We start from the raw sequence: 21916 nt of genomic DNA, 5'->3' as shown, positions 1-21916 counted from the left end.
TTACAAAGGTTAGTTCCTTAATGCACAAGGATGTCTCTGTGTGTCATGAGCAGCTCATCTCTGCAGGCACAAAGTGCCAGGCAGCCCCTGACTGGCTCTTCAGCAAAGACTACCCAGGAAGCCAGCCAAACTTCCAGTCTTTTTTTGGGAGATGTTTTGCAATAACTCAGGGCAGTCTCCACTATTTAGGTCACTAATTTTTTATCTTTCCTCTTTAAAATTACTCTTTTCTCTTTTTGGCAGGGAGTTTTTTTATTTTCTGTAGCCTTGTAGCACCCTGAATCTATGCTCACTTCCCCTGCCTGGGCATTTTTTTCTTATTTTATTGTTATTAAAGTTGGTGATAAACTTTCACAAACTCAGAAAATCCTGCCTGACAACTTGTCTCCTTCTCTAGACCTGGTTTACTCTTATCCACTGATCTTGGAGCAGTCCGTTTGCAGAGCTCTGCTGGCAAAGTGCCACTTCTTTTCTGCTTTGATGAAGCTGGACATTTTCCCATGACCCTGCAGTAAGACAGTGCTGGTAGAGAGGTCACAGCTGCCAGCTGGAAAAATAAAATAAATCAAGATACAAGCCTGCTCAGGACACTCACCTGTAAAATACTCTCCAAACTCTTGCTCGAGTTTCATGGCTTTGTCAAAGACCTTGTTGGCCTGTTCGTACGTCTGTCTCCGGTTCATCTCCCTGCCATGTACAAAAAATAGAAACTTAGCTCTTTTTCTTAGCAATGAACAGAAGCAAAAATAGCCCATGGAGCCAGGCTGCCTGGGAAGCCTCTGCACAGCAGGAATGGAAGCTGTGCAGGACCCAGCTCTCGAAGGCAGGACCCTTCCCCATATGTTCTTTGCTGTCTTGGCACTTCATCTCAACTTCCAACAGTTCTTCCCATCACCACCACTCCCCCTTTCACCATGGCACAGAAGTGGGCTCAAATCCAGACAATCCTCCAAATTTGGAAGACCACAGCAGAAGTCTCCCTGCTTTTCCAGAGCTTGCCACCACCCTCCTTGCCTAGGTTCTCTCATCTTCATACAACACCCAAATAAGCAGTTTGTGGCTTGAGAAGGGGTTTTCCCAGTCCCCTCTGTGCCAGAAGAGCCTCTTATGATCTCAGAGTCCATCTCCAGCTACTGAATCTCCTCACAGATAATATTCTCTGCTGCTGCTTGGAAGAGTTGCAAGCTCAGCTCTCACATCCTTTCCAGCCTGCGCTCCCCAGGGCCAGAAGCAGCAGGACAAGCAGAAGGTCCCCCTTAGGCACACAGGAAACGTCTCTTCTCTGCTCCCCAGGGCTGTCCTGGCTCAGCCACCATCCAGCTATGGTGATCCACTGCTACGGGCTGTAGGCAGCTCTCCTGGCTGGACTCAGGGCCCAGTTGAGCAGGTTACATCAGGCACATTTGGGATCATTTTTAGATTTCCCATGGATAATCCTCTTTGGGGCAAATGAAGGGCTTTAAGCTAGAGCAATCCAGGAGCCTGGATGCACCATGGCATTAGATGTGAAGGGACACCACCGAGACAGCAATGGGCCCAGCTCCTCTTAACAAGGGACAAGCTCAGCCCCAGCAGCAACCTCTGCTGCTTTCTAAAAAGCTGATGCAGCAGACATACAAATTCCCAACATGACAGAGCTGCTTGCCCTGGAGAGACACAGAACACAGTGTTGCACTTACATGAGAGCTTCAATGGATTTTGGTTTGATGAAAATGGCAATGGGATAAAGTTGTGCTTGTTGCAACCTCTTGATAGCATTGCCAGACACATCCAGGATGCAGTGTTTCCCCTGGAAAGGAGACAATCAGGATCAGACCTACCCACGCAGTCTACTCCGTGGAGAAAACAGCTTGCTCATACAGCTGTGCTTATGAAAGAGAGGAGCCACAGAGATGAAACACCAGTCCTGAGACACAAGCCAACTCCCAGTGGCCTTGTGTTCCCGCCTGCTTAGGGCAGGACAGCAGCAATGCAAAGGGACTGAATCTTTCTCTGAATGTGTGAAACAATTTACAAGCCATCGGTACACTCCAGTACTTCTGTGGAGGAAATGCTGCTGCTTCGAGGAGGGCAGCTGGGCACCTTTGCCCTGGGAGCTCCTGGGCATGAGGCTGGTGCCACCAGTGCCAGGCTTTTGGGTCAAGTTTGGATGACAGAGGTACAACACTGAGGTGGAGTAATGCAGCTGAGAAAAGCAGCCACGTGGCTTGGCAGGACTCTGGAGAGAGGAGAGGCTCGTGCCACACTTGCTTAATGTGGTTACAGCCCTTCGTTAACAACACAGGGCGAGGAGGGGAACTGCTGAATGTGTCTGGGTTCGGGCTGGATGTGTCCCGGTCCCAGGAATGCCACCTGACACTCACCCTCTCCGCCACTGCTCGCACTGACTGAATGCTGGTCCCGTAGAGATTGTCATTGAACTGCCCAGCCTCTATGAACTTGTTGTCCTGGATGTCCTTCTCCATCTGTTCGCGGGATACGACAAAGTGATAGTCTTGTCCGTCCACCTCGTTCTCGCGCCGAGGCCTGGTAGTGTCTGGAGGAGAGCAGGCACCATGAGCGAACCCAGAGCGACGCGCGCCAAACCTCCCGGGAGGGAGAAAACCCACCCGTGCTCCTGGCCCCCTCCCCATGCTGTGGGCTAGACCCTGCAAGCAGCAGAGCCACCGCTCTCCCCTCCCTCTAGCAAGGGCACCAAGCGCCAGCTGGGACTTACGGGGCACGCAGGAACCAAACTTGTGTGGGAATTCGGAGATGAGGTCGTCGTTAATTCGGTCCTTTGTTGGCCCCAGGATGATCACTGGCCTCGCATAGTGAACTGCAAACAAGAGCCACAACCTGAGGCCCCGTCTGCGTTGCGGGCAGCTGACCCTTCTGCCACTTTTGGCATCAACCTGCCCTCTCCCTGCTGGCAGTGGGTGCTCCTGATCATATGGGCACCCAAAGGTGCCTCCTCCATGTGAGTTTATCTCTTCCTGGTCACAGTCAGCATTTCCTTCCCATCTGACCCAAACCATCTGTATGACCCCAGGGAAGGTGCTGCAGGTTTTCAGGGTCACAGATCAGCAAAGCTGCTCCCTTGCCTGTGGCAGGAGCCAGACAACTGGGACAGCTGGGCAAGGATACCGCAGAACTGGGGAATTGACGGGAGTCTAAGAGTCTGATTCAGCTTCTGGCAGGAGACACCGCCGAGGTTGGGACTATTCAGCCTGTGAAAGGGTCTGCAGGGATTGAGCATCGAGCACAGTTAAATGCTGAGGGCTGGGGGGGAGTTGCTCTGCAGCAGGGACCTGGTCCAAGGCAGGGAGGGATAATCCCATCCTAGCTGGGAACTAAAGTCCAGCTCAGTTTTAGCTCTGGATCTCTCCCTTGGTCTTGCAGACCAGGTCAGAAGTCTTTTCTATTAATTAAAAAGGGACAATCAAGGCCAGGGGAAGCCCTGTGAGGCAGAATGCATGCCTGGCTCCCCTGCTGCACACAATAGACAGGAAATTCCACTTGTGTTCACCCGGCATCGAGCTGGTAAGGCAGAGGAGGGGAGGAGGTCCCGACAGTCACCCTGGCTGTGCTGGGGACACAGGTGCCCATGCTGGAGCAGGCACGGGGCAGTTCAGCACCAGGACTTACTTTCTTGCCGCGTCACTGGCTCGTACGACAGGATAGTGTCCTCTTGTCCTTCTGCAACAGAGCCAGGGAGAGGCAGGTGAGCTCGCAGCTTTCCAGCCCCTCCACACCCGCCAGGAGCTGGCTCTTGCCCTGGCCAGCCTCCCACAGCCCTGGGAACACCTCCAGGCTGTCCCCACCATGCCGCCAGCTGACGTGGAGCGTGACGGGCATGCAGTTACCAGCCCTTGATCCACGTTAATTATTCACATCCCAGCTCTGGGTCAAGTGTCCTCTTTCTCTCCCCGCTGCTGCAGGCTCGGGGCCCATTGGGACGCATCATCCTCCCTGCAGGGTGGATGGCAGATGTGCTGCAGATATTTAGAGGACCCGCTGGGGATAGAGGGATAATTCACTGCAGCTGGACCCCCACGCTGTTGTACAGGCTTGGGCTTCAGGAGCTACCTATGCTACAGAGCCAGCCTCTGGCAGCAGACACCGAGGATGGGGGACCACCATGGACTGAGAACCCACCACCCAGTCTTGGAGCAGAGCCCTGCAGCCAGGAGAGTGCAAGGAAGCAGCCAGGCTTGCTCCTGCCCTCCAGCCCCTGCTCTTCCCACCCTCGAGGAAGGAGCTGGCACAGCATGTTGGTGTCACCAGCAGGAAGGACCAGCCTCCGGACAGAACCACCATCAAGACAACACAAGATGGAAGTGCCAAAACGTGTGCACACACACACGTGCACAGGGGTGGGAGAGCAGGTGAGATGCACACTTACTGGAACTGCTCTCGCTGTCACTGGTGTTTGATGTCACGCCCTCTGCAAAGCAACCAGAGAGATCCACTTCAGAAGGAGCACGGGCAGAAGGCACAGGGGCACCCTGGCTGTAACCCAGCACTACTGACCCAGGGCAGGGCAGTACCAGCCTCCTGAAAAACCCACTTCCCAGCACCCGCTGGGACGAGCCTGCACTGCATGGGCAGGGCAGCATCTCTCACCCTTTGCTGGGAAACTGGGGACGTGCAGGGCAACGCTTGGCTACTCTGGGAGAAGGCAGGGATGCCAGGAGAGGGCTGCCTGGCAGGCGTGGGCAGACATGTGCAGGCGCTGGGCTTCCCAGGCTGAGGGAGGGAAGGTGGAGTGCATGAGGAGGAGGGTGCTGGCGGGGGGAGCGGGTGCAGCATGCACATGGGGGGCAGGGGAGGGCACAGCTCCACACCGGCACGGGGATGGGGGACCCTACCTCTGGGGATGGGGCTGGGACTCACAAAGACAAGACAGTGACAGGATGGGACAGAGTTTGGGGCTTTGCTTGCTTAGGCTGATCCCAGTGCTGTGACTGCCCCACAGAGGCTTGCTGGCTGCTGTCTGCCCCCGGTCAGGCTCTGCACTGGTCGGGGGGGTGCGGAGCTCAGCAAGGGACTCACACCCAGCTGGGAGGGATGAGGGGCTCCTGCCATCATTGTTTTTCAGCTCTGGGTACGTGGTGCCCCAGGGTAGGTGGCAACACTTCAAAACACTGTCACTCGCCCCACTCAGAGCAGACCCGTCATGGTTATAGTCACCTCCCACCTGCACTAGCAGTGGCTCTGAATCTCCGAGCACTAAACCAGCAGCCAGCCCAGCTAGGAGCAGGAGGAAAAGGAGGATGAGGAGGCACAGCTCATCCCGGGTGCAGCAGGCAGCACTCAGCTGGGCGCGCTTAGGGCACGGCCAACATCCCCAAGCAAAGTCCCACATCCCCTCCCGCGTGCAGCAGCAGCACCTTCCCAAGCCCAGCAGCCTCCGCTGGCAGATGCGGCGTTCCCCGGCAGAGGGGCAGCACTCGTGGGGCTCCTTCCCTGCACCCAGAGAAGCACAGCTGCCCCAGCTGGAGCCCGGCCGTTCCCCAGGCACCACCAGGCATGCCAGCGACGGAAAGTGAACAATGCGCATCGAAATTCGACTTACTCAGGTTCTTTGCTCCATAATAATCGTCACTTAACCCAGGGAAGTCCTGATTTCACAGACAGCGAGAAGGGGGAGAGGGGGAGAGAAGAGAGCGCGGGAGAGGGCAGTCAGAGGGATGGGGGAGACAGAGCCAGATCAGCATTAGTGACAGGAGTGCAGAACGGCCCAGAGCTGCAACTGCAAGTGAAGTTAAATGTTTTCAGAGCTGACGCCATCAGCCTGCTGCAAACGGCTCGCCTTGCGCTGCTGGGCCCCCCCACCGAGCTCCTCCTCTCTGCCAGAGAGCCCCCAAGGGCCACCCTGGGTCTGGGGAGGGCAGGGCAGCCACGGCAGCACGTGCTGGCACCGAGCGGTTGCAGCCCTGAGCTGCTGGCAAGCGGGGCCAAGGTGTTTCTCCACGATGCCTCACGGGGTGTACTGGCAGGGCACAGCAGCTCTGCAGGCCTCTGGAACAGCCTGGCCGCTCCAGGGGAAGACACAGCAGAGCCAGTCCTCCAACACGTGCCAGGGGGGCATATTTTTCCCTGCTGGCATGTGTTAGATGCCCACGCCCCAGTGCTTGCATGGCCTGTGGAAGGACTCCCCACTGCAAGCCGGGACGGACAGCGGCAGAACACAGGTAGGGAGCTGGCTGCGGGTCTGTGACACGGGCTGGCGAAGAGCCTTGCCTGCCCCATCCCCACTCTGTACATCACTGTGCCGCAGGGCTGGCCGAGAGCAGCACCCCAGTGAGTCCCCAGCTCCAGCACGGAGCTGACGGGAGCCCAACCATGTCCAGGCACTACAGAAGACACCCAGACACACAGACTTAACCTTCACCACAGGCCAGAGGCTCATGCTGGCTGCTAAGCTCACTGGAAGCTGGTGCCAGCTTGGCACAGGCAGCAGAGGGATGTGGGCAGCTCCCAGCATCAACCTCCTGCCTTTGCGTCACACCCAAGAGAGCCACTGGAGGGGAGGGGACACACTTGCTGCGCTGGCACTGTTCTGCCTCACCCACCTCCTCTTCCCTAAGGTGCGAGGACTGAGGCTCTCTGTCTGGACACTTGCTGAAGGAGCAGATGCAGTTTAGCATCTGGAAGAAGGAGGGGCTGGGTTTGGCAAGCAACTCCAGTGTTGCCCGTGTCAGAATTTGGGGCAACAAGCTGCATGCCCTGCCTTCACTGGGAGCCCCAGGGTGCTGCCAGGTGAGAGCTGGGGAACCCCCAACATCTGCAGCCAACTATCATGTGCCTCAGTTGCGGGTGGGCAGCTCCTCCACCAGCAAGGGCTTGGGTCTCCCCTACCCACAGGGTTTAACCTGTGGGAAGGACTCTCAGACAGGAATACGTGGCTGCGAGTCACTTCTAGGGGAGATGAGGAGCGCAGCCAGGACCTCCCCAGCCCCTCAGCCCTGACTGGGACAGGAAAAGCTCTGCAGGAGGTGGCCAGCCCCTCGCTTGGAGGGGAGCAGTCCTTGGCAGGTGGAGGGAGGGAGCAGAGCCCGCAGCAGAGAGGGGAGAGTAGCGGGAGGGAGAGCAGGGGGTCAGGCGAGTGTAAAGTTGGATGAAAGGATGAAGACATTGAACATGAGAGAGAGAAAGAGAACACCAGCCCGCAGCCGTTGCTTTCATTTCAAGCTCTGGTTTCTCCCTAGCTGCTGGCACAACTGTGGAGCACAGACCCGACACGGGCAGACACCAGGACCCCTGCCTACAGAAACGTGCTCAATCTCTCCCCCCAAGGCAGGGGACCTGAGGGTTGCACGCCTGCCCTCTCTGGCCAGCTGCTACTTACGTTCCTGTCCGCTGCTCTCCTGGGCCAGGTTTTCTTTGCTCTTGTAAAATGGAAACTTTCGAGAGAGGCGGAAACTCTTTTTACGTTTCGTTTTGATCGACTGAAGAACATGGAGATGGAAGGGAGGACAGAAAAAACAATGGTGTTTAACGTATGTGGGAAAAATTAAAATGAAGAGACAATGAGGAGCTGTGTCAGGGCAGTTACCCTCAAATGAAATCATGGAGATTACATGGAAACTGTAATGCAGGAAAAAAATTAAGCGTGGAGAAAAACATGTGGTAGGGATGCTGGGAAGCTGACGGGGCAATCAGCAGCTCTGCAGGGGTAGCCAGGCCGTTCTCCCTTCCTCGTCTGCTTGCTAAGCACTCCACACAGGGGTGAGGGCAGCCACCTTCACCTGCATGAGCTGCCTGCAGTCAGCTCCCAGCCACGGGCCACGGTGAGACAGTCTCTGCTCCCCCATCAGTCCAACCAGGGGTCCTTCCCCAGCACTTTCACACCATCCCAGGCTCCTCTGCTCACCCCCTGCACAGTCACGGAGGATTTGTGCCGAGCAGATGAGGGCCTGGGGCAGGTCCAGTCACACTGCCCTTTGCTTTGGGATTGCTCCAGCCGCCCCACCAGGCTGCTGGGATTCATCCTGTCCCTGCTAGCTACTGGCTCAAGGGGCCCCGCTGAGCCCCAGCTTGGCACTTACCCTGTTGGACTCAATCATTCCAGTCCTGGCATGGAACTTCACCGTTTTCAACCGCGCTCTCTCCTTCTTTTCCACCCTGATTGGAAGTTAAAGGGGAGAAAGACCTGCTAGTCCTGTACACGTGCCCTCCATGCCACCTGCTTAGTTCCCCAGGCAGCTCCATGCACCCTTGGGTGGTGGCCCCATTGGCAAAGGGCAGCTCCTTCCCAGAGAGGGACAGAGGTGGAACCACCTGCCCAGGGTCTGGCTAAGGCCAGCATCTGCAGGAGCAGGAGAGGGGAAAAGCCAGTCTTCCCAGGAGGGATGGGGGATAGATACGGGCCTGGCTCTGCAGACCTGAAGGCAGTGGCAGCCAGCTTCTCTGCTCCCTGTGAGTTCCCACCTCATGGAACCTGGCTTGCAGCGGTTGTCAGAGGACACAAGGAGCAGCCTGCAGTCACTGCTGCGGCTCTGCTCTCACTCGAAGCTCCAGACTGGCTAACACCAGCTCTCCATCCCCACGGGAACCACAGAGCGGTCTGAGTGCTCTCCTCCTCACTTGGAGTCTCACCCAGCTTTGAAGAACATCTTCCCAGGGAGACCTGCACATGGCCCCAGCTTGCAACTGGGGTGCCCTTCACACCACACAGCCACGGAGGGGCAGGTGGAGTGGAACCTCAAGAGGATCCCATTCTGAGCAGACCCCCAAGGGCTGCAGGGCTCATGGAGGCTGGGGAGCTCCAAGGAGGCACCACATGTGAGAGCTCCTGCTGATGGACACTCACCTTTTCTTGCTGGGGATGACTCCAATCTGCTCACTCTCACCGTGGGGCGTCACAAGCCTGGCTTGCCACCACTCATCATCAGAGGCATTGATGACATGCAGGATGTCCCCGTAGGAGAAGCTGAGCCCCTGGCTGGGCAAGCAACTGTCCCGGGTCCGGTCATAGTCAAACAGGGCTCTGCAGAGGAGCAGAGAGAGGAGCGATGCCTTCCCTAAGGATGGCCAGGCAGTGAGGGCAGCAGCACGGCCAACCTCCTGGGGCACTGCCACCTTCATACCTTAAAGGTTTTAAACCCAAACTTTGGGGAAGCCTCCTACTGAGGCGAGTGGCACCCCAGAGCCACCAGCAGACAGCTCCCACTGGCGGGCTCAGCACAAGCCCCAAAGCGTGCAACGCAGGAATAACAGTGCTGGACCAAACCAACTCGCTCTTGACCTCAGCTGCAAGAGGCACGTAAACCACAGATGCACTGAAGACAGCTGTGGTTAGCAAGCAGGTGAAGCTCACATGGCCTTAACAAAGCAGCAGCGTGCACAAGGGCACCAGGGAGATGGGGTGCGAGGCCACTCCCCACCATCCCTCCCCAGCGGCTGCAGGGCCAAGGAGCAGGATGGGGAACATCAGACCCCACTGCTGGTGAGCAGTCGCACAGGCAGAGACCGCAGGGCACTCTGAGCACGCGCTTTAGTTATGTCCAGGGGTAGGTTAGTCCAGAGCCTGTGAATTAGGAACGTATCTGAGGATAACTATATCTGCTTCCACAACCAATCCTTTTCAAAAACTCAAACACTTCCCCTGAGAACATTTGATTTAGTTTAAAATTATCTTCAGTATTAAACTAACCAGGTACAGAAAAGATTTTTTGATTTTTTGTTTTTTTAACTAGAGGAGCACCAATACCCTTCCTCCACACACTTTTTTGCACGCAGCACTGCCGACCGTAGCCACAAGCTGCTCTCAGTGGCTTCATATGCAACTAATGTCAGATCTCAAACCATGTCTGCTTTGATATATCCACTCCGCAACAAACCAAACCATGGGAACAGTCACTAAAAGCACCACTACCAGCCCTGTGTTCACTCCTGAGACATCGGCTCCACTCGCCCCCCAGCCTTACATGAGCCCAAGCACTGCAAACACTGGCTTGCTGCTGGTTTAATCCCAGTATTAACAGGCCTCTTCCTCAACCAGCAGACATGCTCTCTGCCCTGCTTGTTACCGTCTTCCACTGTGGGGACACGGTGCAAACGGGAGGGCCGAGAGACCATGCAGCAGGTCCCTGTGGAGCTGCAGAGCTGGGAGGGCACTTCTTCAGCCAGATCCCTGCTCCAGTGTTCCCAGGGGAGCACCAGGTGATAAAACTTTTCAGGTTGCTTGGGACTGGGTCAAGGCAGCTGGTCTCAAATGGGGAGAAGAGGGATTGCCCCGTGAGCTGGGGAGTCCCCTCCAGGACAAGACCCAGTGCAGCCCTACACGTCCAGGTACACCCAGCCACCAGGTCGCTCCCCCATTCCCGGCTTGCTCAGGGCTGGGGCAGCTCTCGTGCTCAGTTCTCCTGCACCCAAGCGTGGCCCCCGGCACACTGGAGCCAGCAGCAAAGCACCACAGGGTGCTTTGGCCGGAGGTAAGCAACCCTTGCAGGCAGCTCCTGGCCAAAAGATAAGGCTGTGCATGGCCGGCAGGCCCCTGCGATGCCATCGGGAGCAAAACAAGAGCCAAGGCCCCCGGGGAACTGGTCAGGCCGGTTCCGAACAGCAGCGGGCTGCAGGCTGCCCTGCCCACAGCCCACACCCTGCCCTGCAGAGCAGTGCTGGCCCCATGGCTCCTCCCGCAGCAGCCACCGGCATCCCAGGGCAGGCACAGCAAGGCCTGTGCAAGGGCTGGACACGGCGAGGCGGAGGCATGAGGCATTTGCTTCAAGGCACAACGCTCCCGGAGACCAGTGCCTGGCCGTGTCAGCACCCAGGACCCACCGTGGCTGGGGGCTCCCCGGAGTGCACAGGGCTCAGGGGCCAGACGGCAGCGCGGTGGCTCTGCTCGGCCCCGGCTCACAGCACAGACCATGAGCAGCCCGGAGAGCAGATGGTTTGGCTGGAGGACAGGGGAGCAGTGCCAGGGACTCGGTGTGGCCTCCTCCCGGTGCCCAGGCACAACGCCCACCGTCCCCCATCCCTGCCCGGCACAGCCCCGGTGCTGGCGGACTTTGCCCAGCGGTAGCGCAGGCAGGAGGCAGGCAGCGTGTGAACCTGCCTCACTCCTGCCCATGCTGTGTGGCTGTGGCTCCAAAACACGTGGCGAGCACCTGGCACCCCTAAATCGGCTCCGGCAGGCGCTCAGGTGTCAGGATCCAGCCTTGTCGACAGTACGCGGGGTGCAACACAGCCTCACGAGGCTGACTCAAGCAGTTGGGTAGCAAGTCCTGTAATTGATGTCCTGTCCACAGCACGGCAGCTCAGCTGGTTTCGGGTAAACTGTGCTCGAAACTACCCCGCCCAGAAGGGCTGGGGCAGCCTGGGCGACCAGCGGCTCTCGCAAGCACTTTTGCGGGGTGCATGGCCGCCAGAGCCGGGGAGGGTTGGAAAGGGACATGCTTGGGGAAAGCTCTCCTCTGGGATCACCCTCTCGTTAAGGTGCTGCCCAGCTCCTGTCTGAAGTCACCTGGGTGTATGTGAGGGGACGTAGCACTGTGGAGGCCACATCAAGAGATGTGAGACACTACAAGCAGCCTGGAGGCAATGGGGAGCTCTCTGGCTTGCAGGCATACCCTAATACATGCAGCACCTGTTCAGGCAGGGTACAGGAGACTCATAGGCTCAACTCAAGCTGGACCCAGCCTAAACTCTGCTCCACCCACAAGGGTGTCCATGGGACAGCAGGGAAGCAAGGGCAGGACTACAAGATGTTTCTTCAACACAGTGCCCGGCTCGTTGCATACCCCCAGCACAGAGCCCTGAGATGCTAAAACAAGCAAGATGCCTGCAGAGCCTCATCGGAAGGTGTGAACTGCAGGAACCCAGAGCTGCAGCTCCCCCCTCCTGCCAGGCTGGGCTTACGCCAGGTCCAGCAACAACCTGAAGCCCCTCTGCATGGAGCAGCTGTGCAATGGGAGATGCAGGCTGAGGCTGATGCAGCCTCGGCCCCTGTCATCCTTCCCATGGGGAAGAAGTATCCCCTGCTCCTCCCAGCCCCCACCTGCAACAAGCTGCGCAGGGCGAGGACTTACAAGATTATTTTAATTACCAAGTTAAAATTACTCATTGGTTGTCACTCCACTCGCACTGTGGCAGGCAGGAGGTGGCAGGAGGCAGGCAGTGAGCAGGGGCTGCCCGGCTGCACAGAACTTGCACAATTAGAGCTGCATGGCTGCATAACCCCTGCCTGCCCCGCGCCTGGCTCCGCACCAAAAGCGCATCAAGGGTTCAGAGCAATAATCCTCCTAAGAGTTCATCTTCCCTCCAGCCAGATCCTGCTGCAGGAATGGTGGGAGGAGACAGGGAGAAGCCTGTTAGCAGGGAGTGGTTTGAGGAGAGCACCCTGAATGCTTCCTCAAGCTGTGTGAGGCAGAAGCAGAGCTGGATGCCCACATCTCCCAGTGGTCCCCAGCGGGTCGGCCTGGCCAGCAGCCACCCAGGGCTCTGTAGAGACACCAGTGCTTTCCAAAGCAGAGCAGCCCTTGGAAAAGGCACTTAACTGCAGAGCACCCAGCCCCAGTGAACCAGTGCAAAAGCACTCCTTTCCCTACTGCACCCTCTCTGCTTCATGATACATCTATCACACTCACTTTCCTGACCTCTGAAACAACCGTCCCCAGAGGTGCTGCACAGCCCAGGCTGAACTGTCCCACCCTGCATCCCACGCTGTGGGGATATACCCATCCCACCCACCTCCGGCTGCCTGGAGCAGCAGGGGCTGAGCCTTACCTGACATAGAGAGATCTCTTCTCGCTTGTCCGGAGCGAGCCGGAGCCAGAGCTCATGCTGCTGTTCATCATCTGCTCTCTCAGGTCGTGGATCTTTGACTCAAAGCGGCTGTACTCTGTGGGGAGAGAGGTGGTCAGTGCAGGCAGGAGCTTGCCCCCGAGCTGCCTCCCCTGCACCAGACAGGGCGCAAGTGGTAAGCACCAAGAGAGGCAATGACAGCCTGTCTGTGGGGCATCTTGCCCACGAGCTCGTCTGTCCCCACACACAAGGGAGGACGAAGCTGAAGAGGCTACAGCACCTTGTGGGAGTCCAGACAGGGCATCCTGGAGCAGGCAGGGCACTGGCTGCTCCCAAACCCCTGCACAGGCAGCTCAGGCAAGGGCTGCTCAGACCACCACTACTGAGCTGCAGCTCAGCGAGGGAATGGCTGGGCAAGGCTCAGCAAGCCAGTGACCTACAGAGCAGTTCAAACTGTGCCAAGAAAGAGAGCCCCTCCAGGAGACCCTCACGCACCGGCTGGAGCAGCAAGGCAGGACCGCAGCCATCAGGGGGGTCCCCACCCACCACTCTGCAGGCAGCAGAGTCCCTCTCCCCAGAAGGCATGGGGCAGGGTGGAGGTAAAGCACAGACCCTGCCCATGGAAGGGGAGCAGGGAGAAGGAATTCACCTTTCGCTCCCACATCCCGGCAGTGGAGACCCGCAGGAGGAGCCAGGGGACCCTCCAGAAGCCACCGCCACCCCTCTGCCACGGGGCTGGACAGGAGCAACCACCACCCCAGCGCCCGCTGCCGCGCCAGCCTGACCTTCAGCCGGGTATAAAGGTCGGGCCGACAAGCAGAGGGTGGAGGCACCAGCCCTGCTTACCCAGGGCTGACTGGGGAAGGTTTGCCAGGCAGCAAGCAACTGCAGCACCACGGCACCCCGGAAGCTGCCGGCATCACCACAGCCCACCCCAGCAGTTCTCACCCTGTACCCTTTATTTGTCCCCTGGGCACACCTTACAGTTCCATCTCCGTGTCCCAGTGAGAGGGGACCAGTCTCATCTCTCCCGTAAGACTTGCCTAGAAATCACTCTCCACAACCCAGCAGTTTAGATGTGGTTTGAGGGTTTTTTTTGTGAACCGGGGCACAGCAGCAGAGGCAAGCACTCACTGCAGAGCGGAGCCCCAGCAGTGTGGGCGACTGTGCAGGCTGCTGCCTGGCCTGCAGAGCCGCATCGCACAGGGGCAGTGGGAACAACACGCTGCTAAGAAATGCACTGCGGGCTGCGCTTGAGAGCCAGTCCCTCACCGTGCAAGGAGAGAGGCGACTCGGTGCAGACGCACGTGGGGCTGGGGTTATGCAGCTGCAGCTGGGCATTTCCTGACTCTCCAGCCAGACCTACCTGGGCATCCCCCTCCTGCACCCAGCTGCCAAAGATGCGTTTTTATTTAAAGACCAAAAAAGGCGATACACACAAAAACCGCCAAGCAACACAAACTCCACATGAAGCCCCTTCCCCAGGACATCAAGCGGTGCTGCATGCCAGGCAGTCTGCTGCTTAATGTTGGGGGGGAGGGATCACCAGACCCCCACTAACCCTGGCTGCCCCATGCAAGGGGCACCCACTGCACCCAGCTGCCTTCCTGCTAGCAGAGGGAAACACAGAAGCAGTCAGGCATGGGCAAGGCTTATTTTAGAAGAAAACTGAAGTCTGACACCAAAGCAGCACTTTTGCACACGCTGACCAGCACCAGGGTTTTATGGAGCTCCCAGCACAGGGATGTGAGCTTCATCCTGCTCCGCACCTCTCATCCCACACCAGGGTGAACCACAGCATCTGCAGCACAGCTCACTCTGCCCCAGGACGCCCATGAGCTCTTATATCCCAGAGGAGCATCCATCAGAAGCAGGTACAGCTGCTCCGCAAACCCTCTTTGGTACGGAAGGGCTATTTCCCCTGGAAAGCTGCTGAGTTGGGCACTACAATCTCCATCCCCAGCCGAGTCATCCCAAACCCCGCTGAGGGTACAGACTCTGTGCACACTCCGCACCGAGAGAAGCGCTGCTCCCTGCCACATGGGCTTGCATCCCTTCTGCAACACCCTTCTCCACGAGAAGCCTGGCATAAAGGACGGACCGCCTGGGATCGGGCAGGTGGTGAAGGGAAAAAGCAGGTTTAGCTGCCACTGGCGTCAGGTGGGGATGTCGAGAGGGCAACCTTTGGGTGCCACTGCCCTGTCAGCAGCCGCATCCCCTACATGCAACCCAAGAGCAGAGTGACATCTCAGATGCCACCACCTCGGCCGGGGCACTCCATGGAAGGGGACTTTCCAAATTTTTCTGGAGTGGCCACATTGCTTGGAGGGACTGGGAAAAGCCCGCCAACACAAGAGGCACAAGCCAGGCTTGATGTAGCAAACTGAAGGACACAGGGTCTGCTCTGGCTTTATGCCCCAGACAGCAAATACAATCCCATCCTAGGAAGGGTCTCCCAAGGAACCACCAACCTGTGCTCGCTCTGACTGCGGGAGGGCGCAGGGAGGAGGAGCAGCCAGCCCCAAAAGCAAAGCCACCACCTCCCTCCCAGCACAGCGGAAGCCAGGTTACCTGGGGAGCAAGCATGGGATGCTCCCAGCTGCCACCAGCCCCCCCTTATCTGCGTGCTGGAGCAGCCTCTGAGACAATTACTGGCAGATAACCCCCAGCCATCAGTGCTCCTGCCGCTGCTCCCTGGTTCACAGCCACCTTGCCTCCGCATCCTGGAAGATCTCCCGCGCAGCCAAAACTCGCCTGGGAAGTTTGCCCACAGCGTGATGGGGAGGTGAGCCACGGCTGACCCCCACCTCCCCGGCATTCCCACAGGACCCAGGTGCCAGACACATTCAGGACACACTTATCAAGACTGAAAAATATGCAACAAGTGACCCGGCACCTCTTGCCACGAGTGCCACTGCAATGCTGTGCCACGTGCCAGGAGGGGCAGGACGTTTGCTATTCCCACTCAGCAACTCGATAAAAACACCGCTCCACCCTCCTGCCGCTCTTCCCTTCCCAGGGTGTGGGTGCCCCTGGAGCTGGGCCTGATCCTGCACCGTGGGGTGAGCTCGGTGCCAGGAGCAGGATACGGCCCTGCACGCCCGAGCACGCGTGGGCCGCAGACCATTAAGCTGAGGTGCAGGTGCCTGCCTGCACTGGGGATCCCCAGTACCGGCACACGCTGGCGTGGTGCACCTGCAAATATACCCAGCGGAGCCAGCAAGACGGTGGGTCTGCAGTTGATTTCTGGGCACCAGGAGACAGTGCAAGGGGAGAAGGTGCTGGTAGAGAGGGGAGCTGCATTGGAAAGCCACCCCCGAGCACACATAAAGCTTCGTGCACGTGTCGTGCTCTCTCTGGCATGCAAACCCGCTTGCCCAGGGCGAGGCCAGCTCTGCTGGGCTATCGGTGGAGCCCAGGGATGCTCAGCCACAGGTTCCAGCCCAGCCACCCGGAAAAACTACCCCCAGCTCCATTCTTCCCTCCAGCCCGGCATTTTAGTGCCCTGATCCTGCACAACTTCCAGCTGCAGGGTTAAAGTACAGACACCTCCCTGCACAGGACACACGTGCTGCAGGCCCAGACGAGCAGAGGGGAACATGGCCACAGGGAAAGCTTGGAGGCTTTTCAAAGCCACTGCGTGGCCCTGGCATTTCCCTTGGAGTGGCCAGAGCAGAGAAATGCCATCATGCGAGTTTTTGTATTTTCAGGTGAGGAATATCAAGGCTTTGTTGCATGGGGTGTGAGGAGGGGGAATTGCCAAACCCAAGCCCTGGCGATAGCAGCAGGCAAAGGTCAGGGGGAGAAGTGCTCAAGGGGAAGGGACCTCACAAAGAGCCCAGAGGCACCATCACAGGGAGCAGCCTCCTCCTCCTTCTCAATGGCATGCAGCCATGGTGACAGGCGCTGCAACGGGCACAGGTGCTCAGAAGGAAGGCAGGACAGCAGCTCCTCTTTCTATCCTTCCCTGGTTTTCTCTTTGCTTCTTTCCACTGCTAGTGCCTGGCAGGACCCCACAGGGAGGGCACCTCATCCCCCAAGACCTGTGCAAGCAGCCCCTCTGCTCGGAGCCCCAGCGAGGTCAGATGCAGAGCACGCATGCACTCATCCAGCACCCCACAGGCAAGCCCTACCTGCCCTCATATACAAGACACAGGTGCCATTTTCCACCTCTGCTAGCAGGGAGGAACTTCTCAAAGCCCCTTTCCACCAGCATCTCCTCTCTTGGGTAGCCTACCATCCAGCTCTCCCACTCTTTCTGAAGCCATAATGCACGTAGAAAAGGCAAATGTTTGGGAGCATGTGTCCCCTTGAGGGGATCCAGCCTCACCTGCACCTCAGGCTCGTGCCAGGGAAGCCTTTCTCCTTGGCTCCCAGGCCTTCAAGCCTCTAAAGTGCTGAAGTCAACTCCTAAGATACAACAGCCTGTGTCACAGCAGCAACGCTGCTTCCTAGGACAGCTGCAGCCTGTGTGCCGAGTGCTGCTGCCCGCACGTGCCAGGAGCCATCACAGACCCAGAAAGCCAACGACTACAAAGCACTGACATTTCAGCCTCAGTCTAAAGGGGTTCCAAAACATTTTGTCCTGTTTGACATTTAGGAACCACTCTTGGTTGGCATCTTTGCCAAATCTCAAGTAGCAGAGGGAGCCAGAAATACAAGAACATTAAGTGCTTCCTGGAAAGAAGAGGAAAAAAAAAAAGCATGCCAAAACAAACAAACCCCACACCCACAGCACACCCCTGAGTGACACTAACGGCTCCGCGCCCCAGTGGCCTCTGCCATGGGACAGAGGAACAGCGGGGACAGGGACCCACAGCACACTGCCCAGCGATGCCACCGAAGAGGAACAAGGCAAAGGGCAGGCGAGGGGTGACACGCTGGCCTCGGCGCAGAGAGGGACCAGAGCTGCAGGGGGAGAAAACCACCAGGGCCTGGGAGAGACACCTTCACCAGGGGATGTGAATTGCTGCGTCCCAGCACTGGCACACGGTCACAGCGCAGCAGCGGCCCTGGGAGCAGCTCCTGGCCCCTCGCCCACCAGTGGGATGCCCTCTCCAGCACTCACCCTGCCAGCCCACGGGTGACCCTTCAGCCCTGCCAGTCCACGGAGGGTTTCGGTAGGCAGCTGCCAGCTCCCTTCCCGCAGCCACTGAGTGCCCCACTCGGGACCACCAGCCCCCCAGACCTCAGCCGAGGGAATTAAAGGCCAGCATTAATGAACGGCAGTCATTGGGGCAGCGCGGCAAGCGGGATGCTCAGAGGCGGGGACGAGCCCCCACCCAGCCTCGAGGCCCCGCCAGCGCGGTGGTGGCGGGTGGGAGGGCGGGGGGGGGGATGTCCCCGAAGCCCACCGCGCTGGGGGCAAAGGGAGCCGCCCCCCAGAACAAGGGATGGCCACCGCACCCGCAATCCCCTCCGGAACGCCCCGGGCCCCCCAGCAAGGCCCACGGCACCCCACAGAGCGGGGCCTCGTGGCGACGCCCTCCGGCAACCAGACCCCCGCCACCAGAGACGACCCCCCCACCCCTCCTCCCGGCGAGGCCCCCCGCCGGCCCAGGCCCGGAGGAGGCGGCCCAGGCCGTGCCGCCGGGCCAGACGGGGGGGCCGCGGGCGAGGTCGGCGGAGCCCCGCTCACCTGCAGGCCGGTGGGGGGCGGCGGCGCCCCCGGCAGCAGCCCCGGAGCGGCCCGGCCCGCACACAAAGCCGCGCAAGCACCGCCGGCGGGACGCCGCCGCCACGCCCCCTCCCCGCCGCGTCGACCAATCGGCGCCCGCACCTCCCCCCGGGCCCCGCCCCCGCGCCAATCGGAGCCTCGCCGGCCTCCCCCCGCCCCGGCCTCCCGGCCCGCGCGCCAGCCACCGCCCCGCCTCCCTCTCATCTGCATGCGACGCCCCGCCCCGCCCCGCCCCGCCCCGCCCCCCCGTTCCCGGTGTCGGTACCTTCGGGCCGGTACTGCGCGATGATGGTCACCGTCTGCCCCGCCCGCTTCAGCGCCGCCGCCGCCTGCTCGTGGGTGGCGTTGCGGAGGTTCACGCCGTTCACCTGCCGGGACAGAGCAGCTCTGCTCGACCGGACCCACCGGGGCTCGCACCGACCGGGTCTGCCCTGCGCCCCGGCACCGCTGTCCCTGCGCCTGTACCGGTACCCGCGGTACACACACTCTCAGTGCCTCGTCACCCAGCCCGTGTCCACGGTACCGGTACCGACTGTACCGGCATCTCTAGTACCAGCATCCCCGGTACCTGCCCCAGGCCAGCCCGGGTGTTGGGGGTCCCCTCCACCGACTGGTGAGCAAGGACGCGGCCAGTCCCCGCTCTACAGCGGGACAGATCCTGGGCAGGCTGCTGATCCGATTCTACGCGCCCAGGAGCCACATCCACGGCAGGGCCCAGCCCCACTGAACCATGTCCCGGGTGGCAGGGGACAGGTGTCCTGCAGGCGCCTGCTGCCCAGGGCTGTGGGAGGCTGTGAGGGGGCAGCGGGTGACCCCACCAACTCACCGAGAGGATGCGGTCTCCCCTCCGCAGCTCCCCGCTGAGGTCGGCAGGGCCTCCAGCCAGGATGAAGGACACGAAGATCCCCTCGCCATCTTCCCCGCCGACGATGTTGAAGCCCAGGCCGGTGGAGCCTTTGTGCAGGATGATTTTCCGGGGTTCCCTGGAAGCACAGACATGGGACAGGGAGACATAAGGGTGAGGAGCAGCAAAGCTGGTGACAGGGTCGGCCATGTGTGGGCTTCCCGGCACACCAGCAGGTCTGAAGTCACCCCGAGTGCGACCTGGCGTGACTCAGCCCTCGGCACCAAGGAGGCTGATAAACTGGGAGAGGTGCAGGCAGTTGCACAAGTGACATGAGACAGAGCACAAATGGAGATGGAGAGTCCACTGGGAAATCACGCACAGAAACATCAGACTGTGAGGCAGCATCAGATGCCACGAGCCCAGGCATCGAGGACAGCACCACTGTGCCAGGAGAGGGGGATCAAGCCCCTTCACACCCATGCAGCACAGCAAGCGTGCCTGCAACCCCACACACCCCCACGCCACAGGCCCTGCACAGCTCAACAGAAGTCCTAAATTTTTTGATGATGACTTAATTCTTTCACAGCTCAAACAATAGGCAGGCAAATGCAGGAAGACTGCCTGGCATTGCAAAAATCCTGCGCCACTTTTTGTCTAGGAAAAAAACAAGTCTGAGGGGAACAACGGCAGCTCCCAGCTCAAGTGTTGGATTAAAATAAGAAGGAATAAATGACGCCAGACAACTAGCACAGGCTGGCGGTGATTGTCAGCCAACACTACACTGGGGACGATCAGCACATCCGCTGCGGTGACTGGCTGGATCCTGGGTGCTCCGGCGGGTACTGCAAGGACCGAGGATCTGCCAGTGAGCTCAGCAGCCTGATCAACTCCACGCCTGCCAGGGAGCAGCGGGAGATCACTGGGACACAGTAGGAGAGATGCTGGAACCCCAGGCACAGCACTGGCTGAGGGCACCTGCAGTGGACCCTAAAATTCTGGCAGACTTGTGCTAAGGGGACTCTGGGGGGCTGGGGGGGGGGGCAGCCCAGCTGCCCCCCCAGCTGCTGGCGACAGCCAGGGAAGGAGCGGGGCTCAGGTGGCATGAGCGGAGCAGGGACCCAGGGGAATAACGTTTGGCTGAGCAGACAGCATGAAGCCCTGCAGCCTGTCAGCGTGCTCCCAGGCCACTTGTGCAAGAAAACATCTTCTTCAGCCCCCCCAGGCCAGGCTGGAGCATCACTGCCATCAGCTGGGTGGATGGGGGAAGATTTTAGTGCTTTCATGGATGCAGGCATCAGGATTTACTTCCAGGGACATGTGCCAGCACCCCAGGAAAAGTCTCCCACCATCCTTTCCCCCGGGGGAATCCTGATGGGCTGAATGTCACTTAGCTCCAGGCAACCACCTTATAAGGAGCAATAGAGCAGGAGGCGGACAGACAGAAGTGCAGGATGCCTTGCAAGAAGGTTTTGGTGGGCTCCTGCCCTGCCCAGACCCTGGGCTCAGCACAGCCTGACCCTCCTGGCTCTCCCATCTGCTCCTCTCCCCATCCCCGTGCCTCCCACCAGGCACAGCGGCATCCCGGTCCCCTACCTCTGGTCACACTTGCTCCTGTGGCCTCGCCGCTGCCTGGAAGGGGACAGGGACGGCTGTCCCCCGTAGGACATGGACGACGACACATTGACGGTGAACATTGCGGCGTGGCAGGCTCTGCTAGCAGCGCCAGCCAGGAGGCGTGAGGGGCAGGAATGTTCTGAATGCTCTGCGCCACGGCTGCCCAGCGCTGCCTGTCTCTGCCTCTTGACGGCTGCAGGGCCGGCGGCTTCCCCGACCAGCACACAGGGTTTTTTATGGAAGCACTGAAAGGACACAGCCTTCCCTCTGCTAGACCCTACAGGCTTAACTCCTTCCTGCCCCTGCAGGCATGGACAGAACAGCCCCGACTGGGGGGAGCACCCAAGTGAGGGCAAATTTGCCGCCCGTCTCCCTGTGCCTGCAGCTCCACACACACCATGCATCACCACAGGCCCTTGCCTTCAAACGCAGAGGTACAGCAGAGTTGTAACTCCAGCTATGTATTTCTGATGGGCCAGAGGCGGAATCTACCTTGTGACCTTCAGAAAATACCTGCTTTATCCTTATGGCCTTTGGATGTGTTCAAGTTCTGAGCTAAGTGGGGCTCAGGGCTCAGCTGGACCATAGTTTGAGGCTGGGATGCGCCGGGACCAGGAGGAGACTGGGTAAACACCATGGAAACGCCACTGGGGTCAAAAAAAGGCTCAACCCCAACTCCTCAGGATGCCACCAGTGCTTGGCTCGGGAGTAGCGGTTGTGAGGGGGCAGAGAGGGCTGCAGCCATCAGTGCCTCTGCAGCAAAGCTGTGCCTGGGGCTAGAGCTCTCCCAGGGGAAGAAATAGGTCAGATTTCTGGGTCTGCAGACCCTGCCTCCAACCAGCTGATGAACTTGCTTTGCCCCTTGGTTTTTGCCACTGCCCAAGCAGAGTGCAGGAACCACCACCCCAACTTGGCCTGGGGGTGAAGCATCCTCAGCATCAATGAGGACCAGACGGTTTGGTGGAAGGTAGAGCAACACAACAGGAACCAAGGAGAGGAAATGAAGCCCCAGACAGGTACATCTCAGGTCTCAGTCATGACAT

The 21916-nt window shown here is 59.2% G+C and overlaps 1 protein-coding gene across 9 annotated transcripts in view; it reads right to left on the bottom strand.

The window, feature by feature from the left end:
- Window positions 1-21916, bottom strand: part of DLG3 (discs large MAGUK scaffold protein 3) — an 80352-nt gene that overhangs the window by 3823 nt on the left and 54613 nt on the right. For 5 of the 9 annotated variants that reach the window (XM_074882965.1, XM_074882964.1, XM_074882963.1 and 2 more), the window contains 12 exons: window positions 19239-19395; window positions 18678-18780; window positions 12718-12832; window positions 8798-8974; window positions 8034-8109; window positions 7334-7433; window positions 4385-4426; window positions 3628-3678; window positions 2717-2818; window positions 2364-2536; window positions 1680-1789; window positions 596-687 (listed from right to left, as the gene is read on the bottom strand). In XM_074882965.1, the coding sequence (XP_074739066.1) occupies window positions 596-687; window positions 1680-1789; window positions 2364-2536; window positions 2717-2818; window positions 3628-3678; window positions 4385-4426; window positions 7334-7433; window positions 8034-8109; window positions 8798-8974; window positions 12718-12832; window positions 18678-18780; window positions 19239-19395 (1298 nt within the window). Of the gene's footprint in view, window positions 1-595; window positions 688-1679; window positions 1790-2363; window positions 2537-2716; window positions 2819-3627; window positions 3679-4384; window positions 4427-5557; window positions 5604-7333; window positions 7434-8033; window positions 8110-8797; window positions 8975-12717; window positions 12833-18373; window positions 18460-18677; window positions 18781-19238; window positions 19396-21916 lie in introns of those variants that run through there. The other 4 variants (XM_074882967.1, XM_074882969.1, XM_074882971.1 and 1 more) reach the window with 2 other exon arrangements.

The sequence above is a fragment of the Strix uralensis genome, chromosome 13, assembly GCF_047716275.1.
Source record: "Strix uralensis isolate ZFMK-TIS-50842 chromosome 13, bStrUra1, whole genome shotgun sequence".
NCBI lineage: Eukaryota > Metazoa > Chordata > Aves > Strigiformes > Strigidae > Strix > Strix uralensis.
The sequence above is the reverse complement of the archived record's forward strand: the minus strand, read 5'-3'. Positions and strand labels throughout refer to the sequence as shown.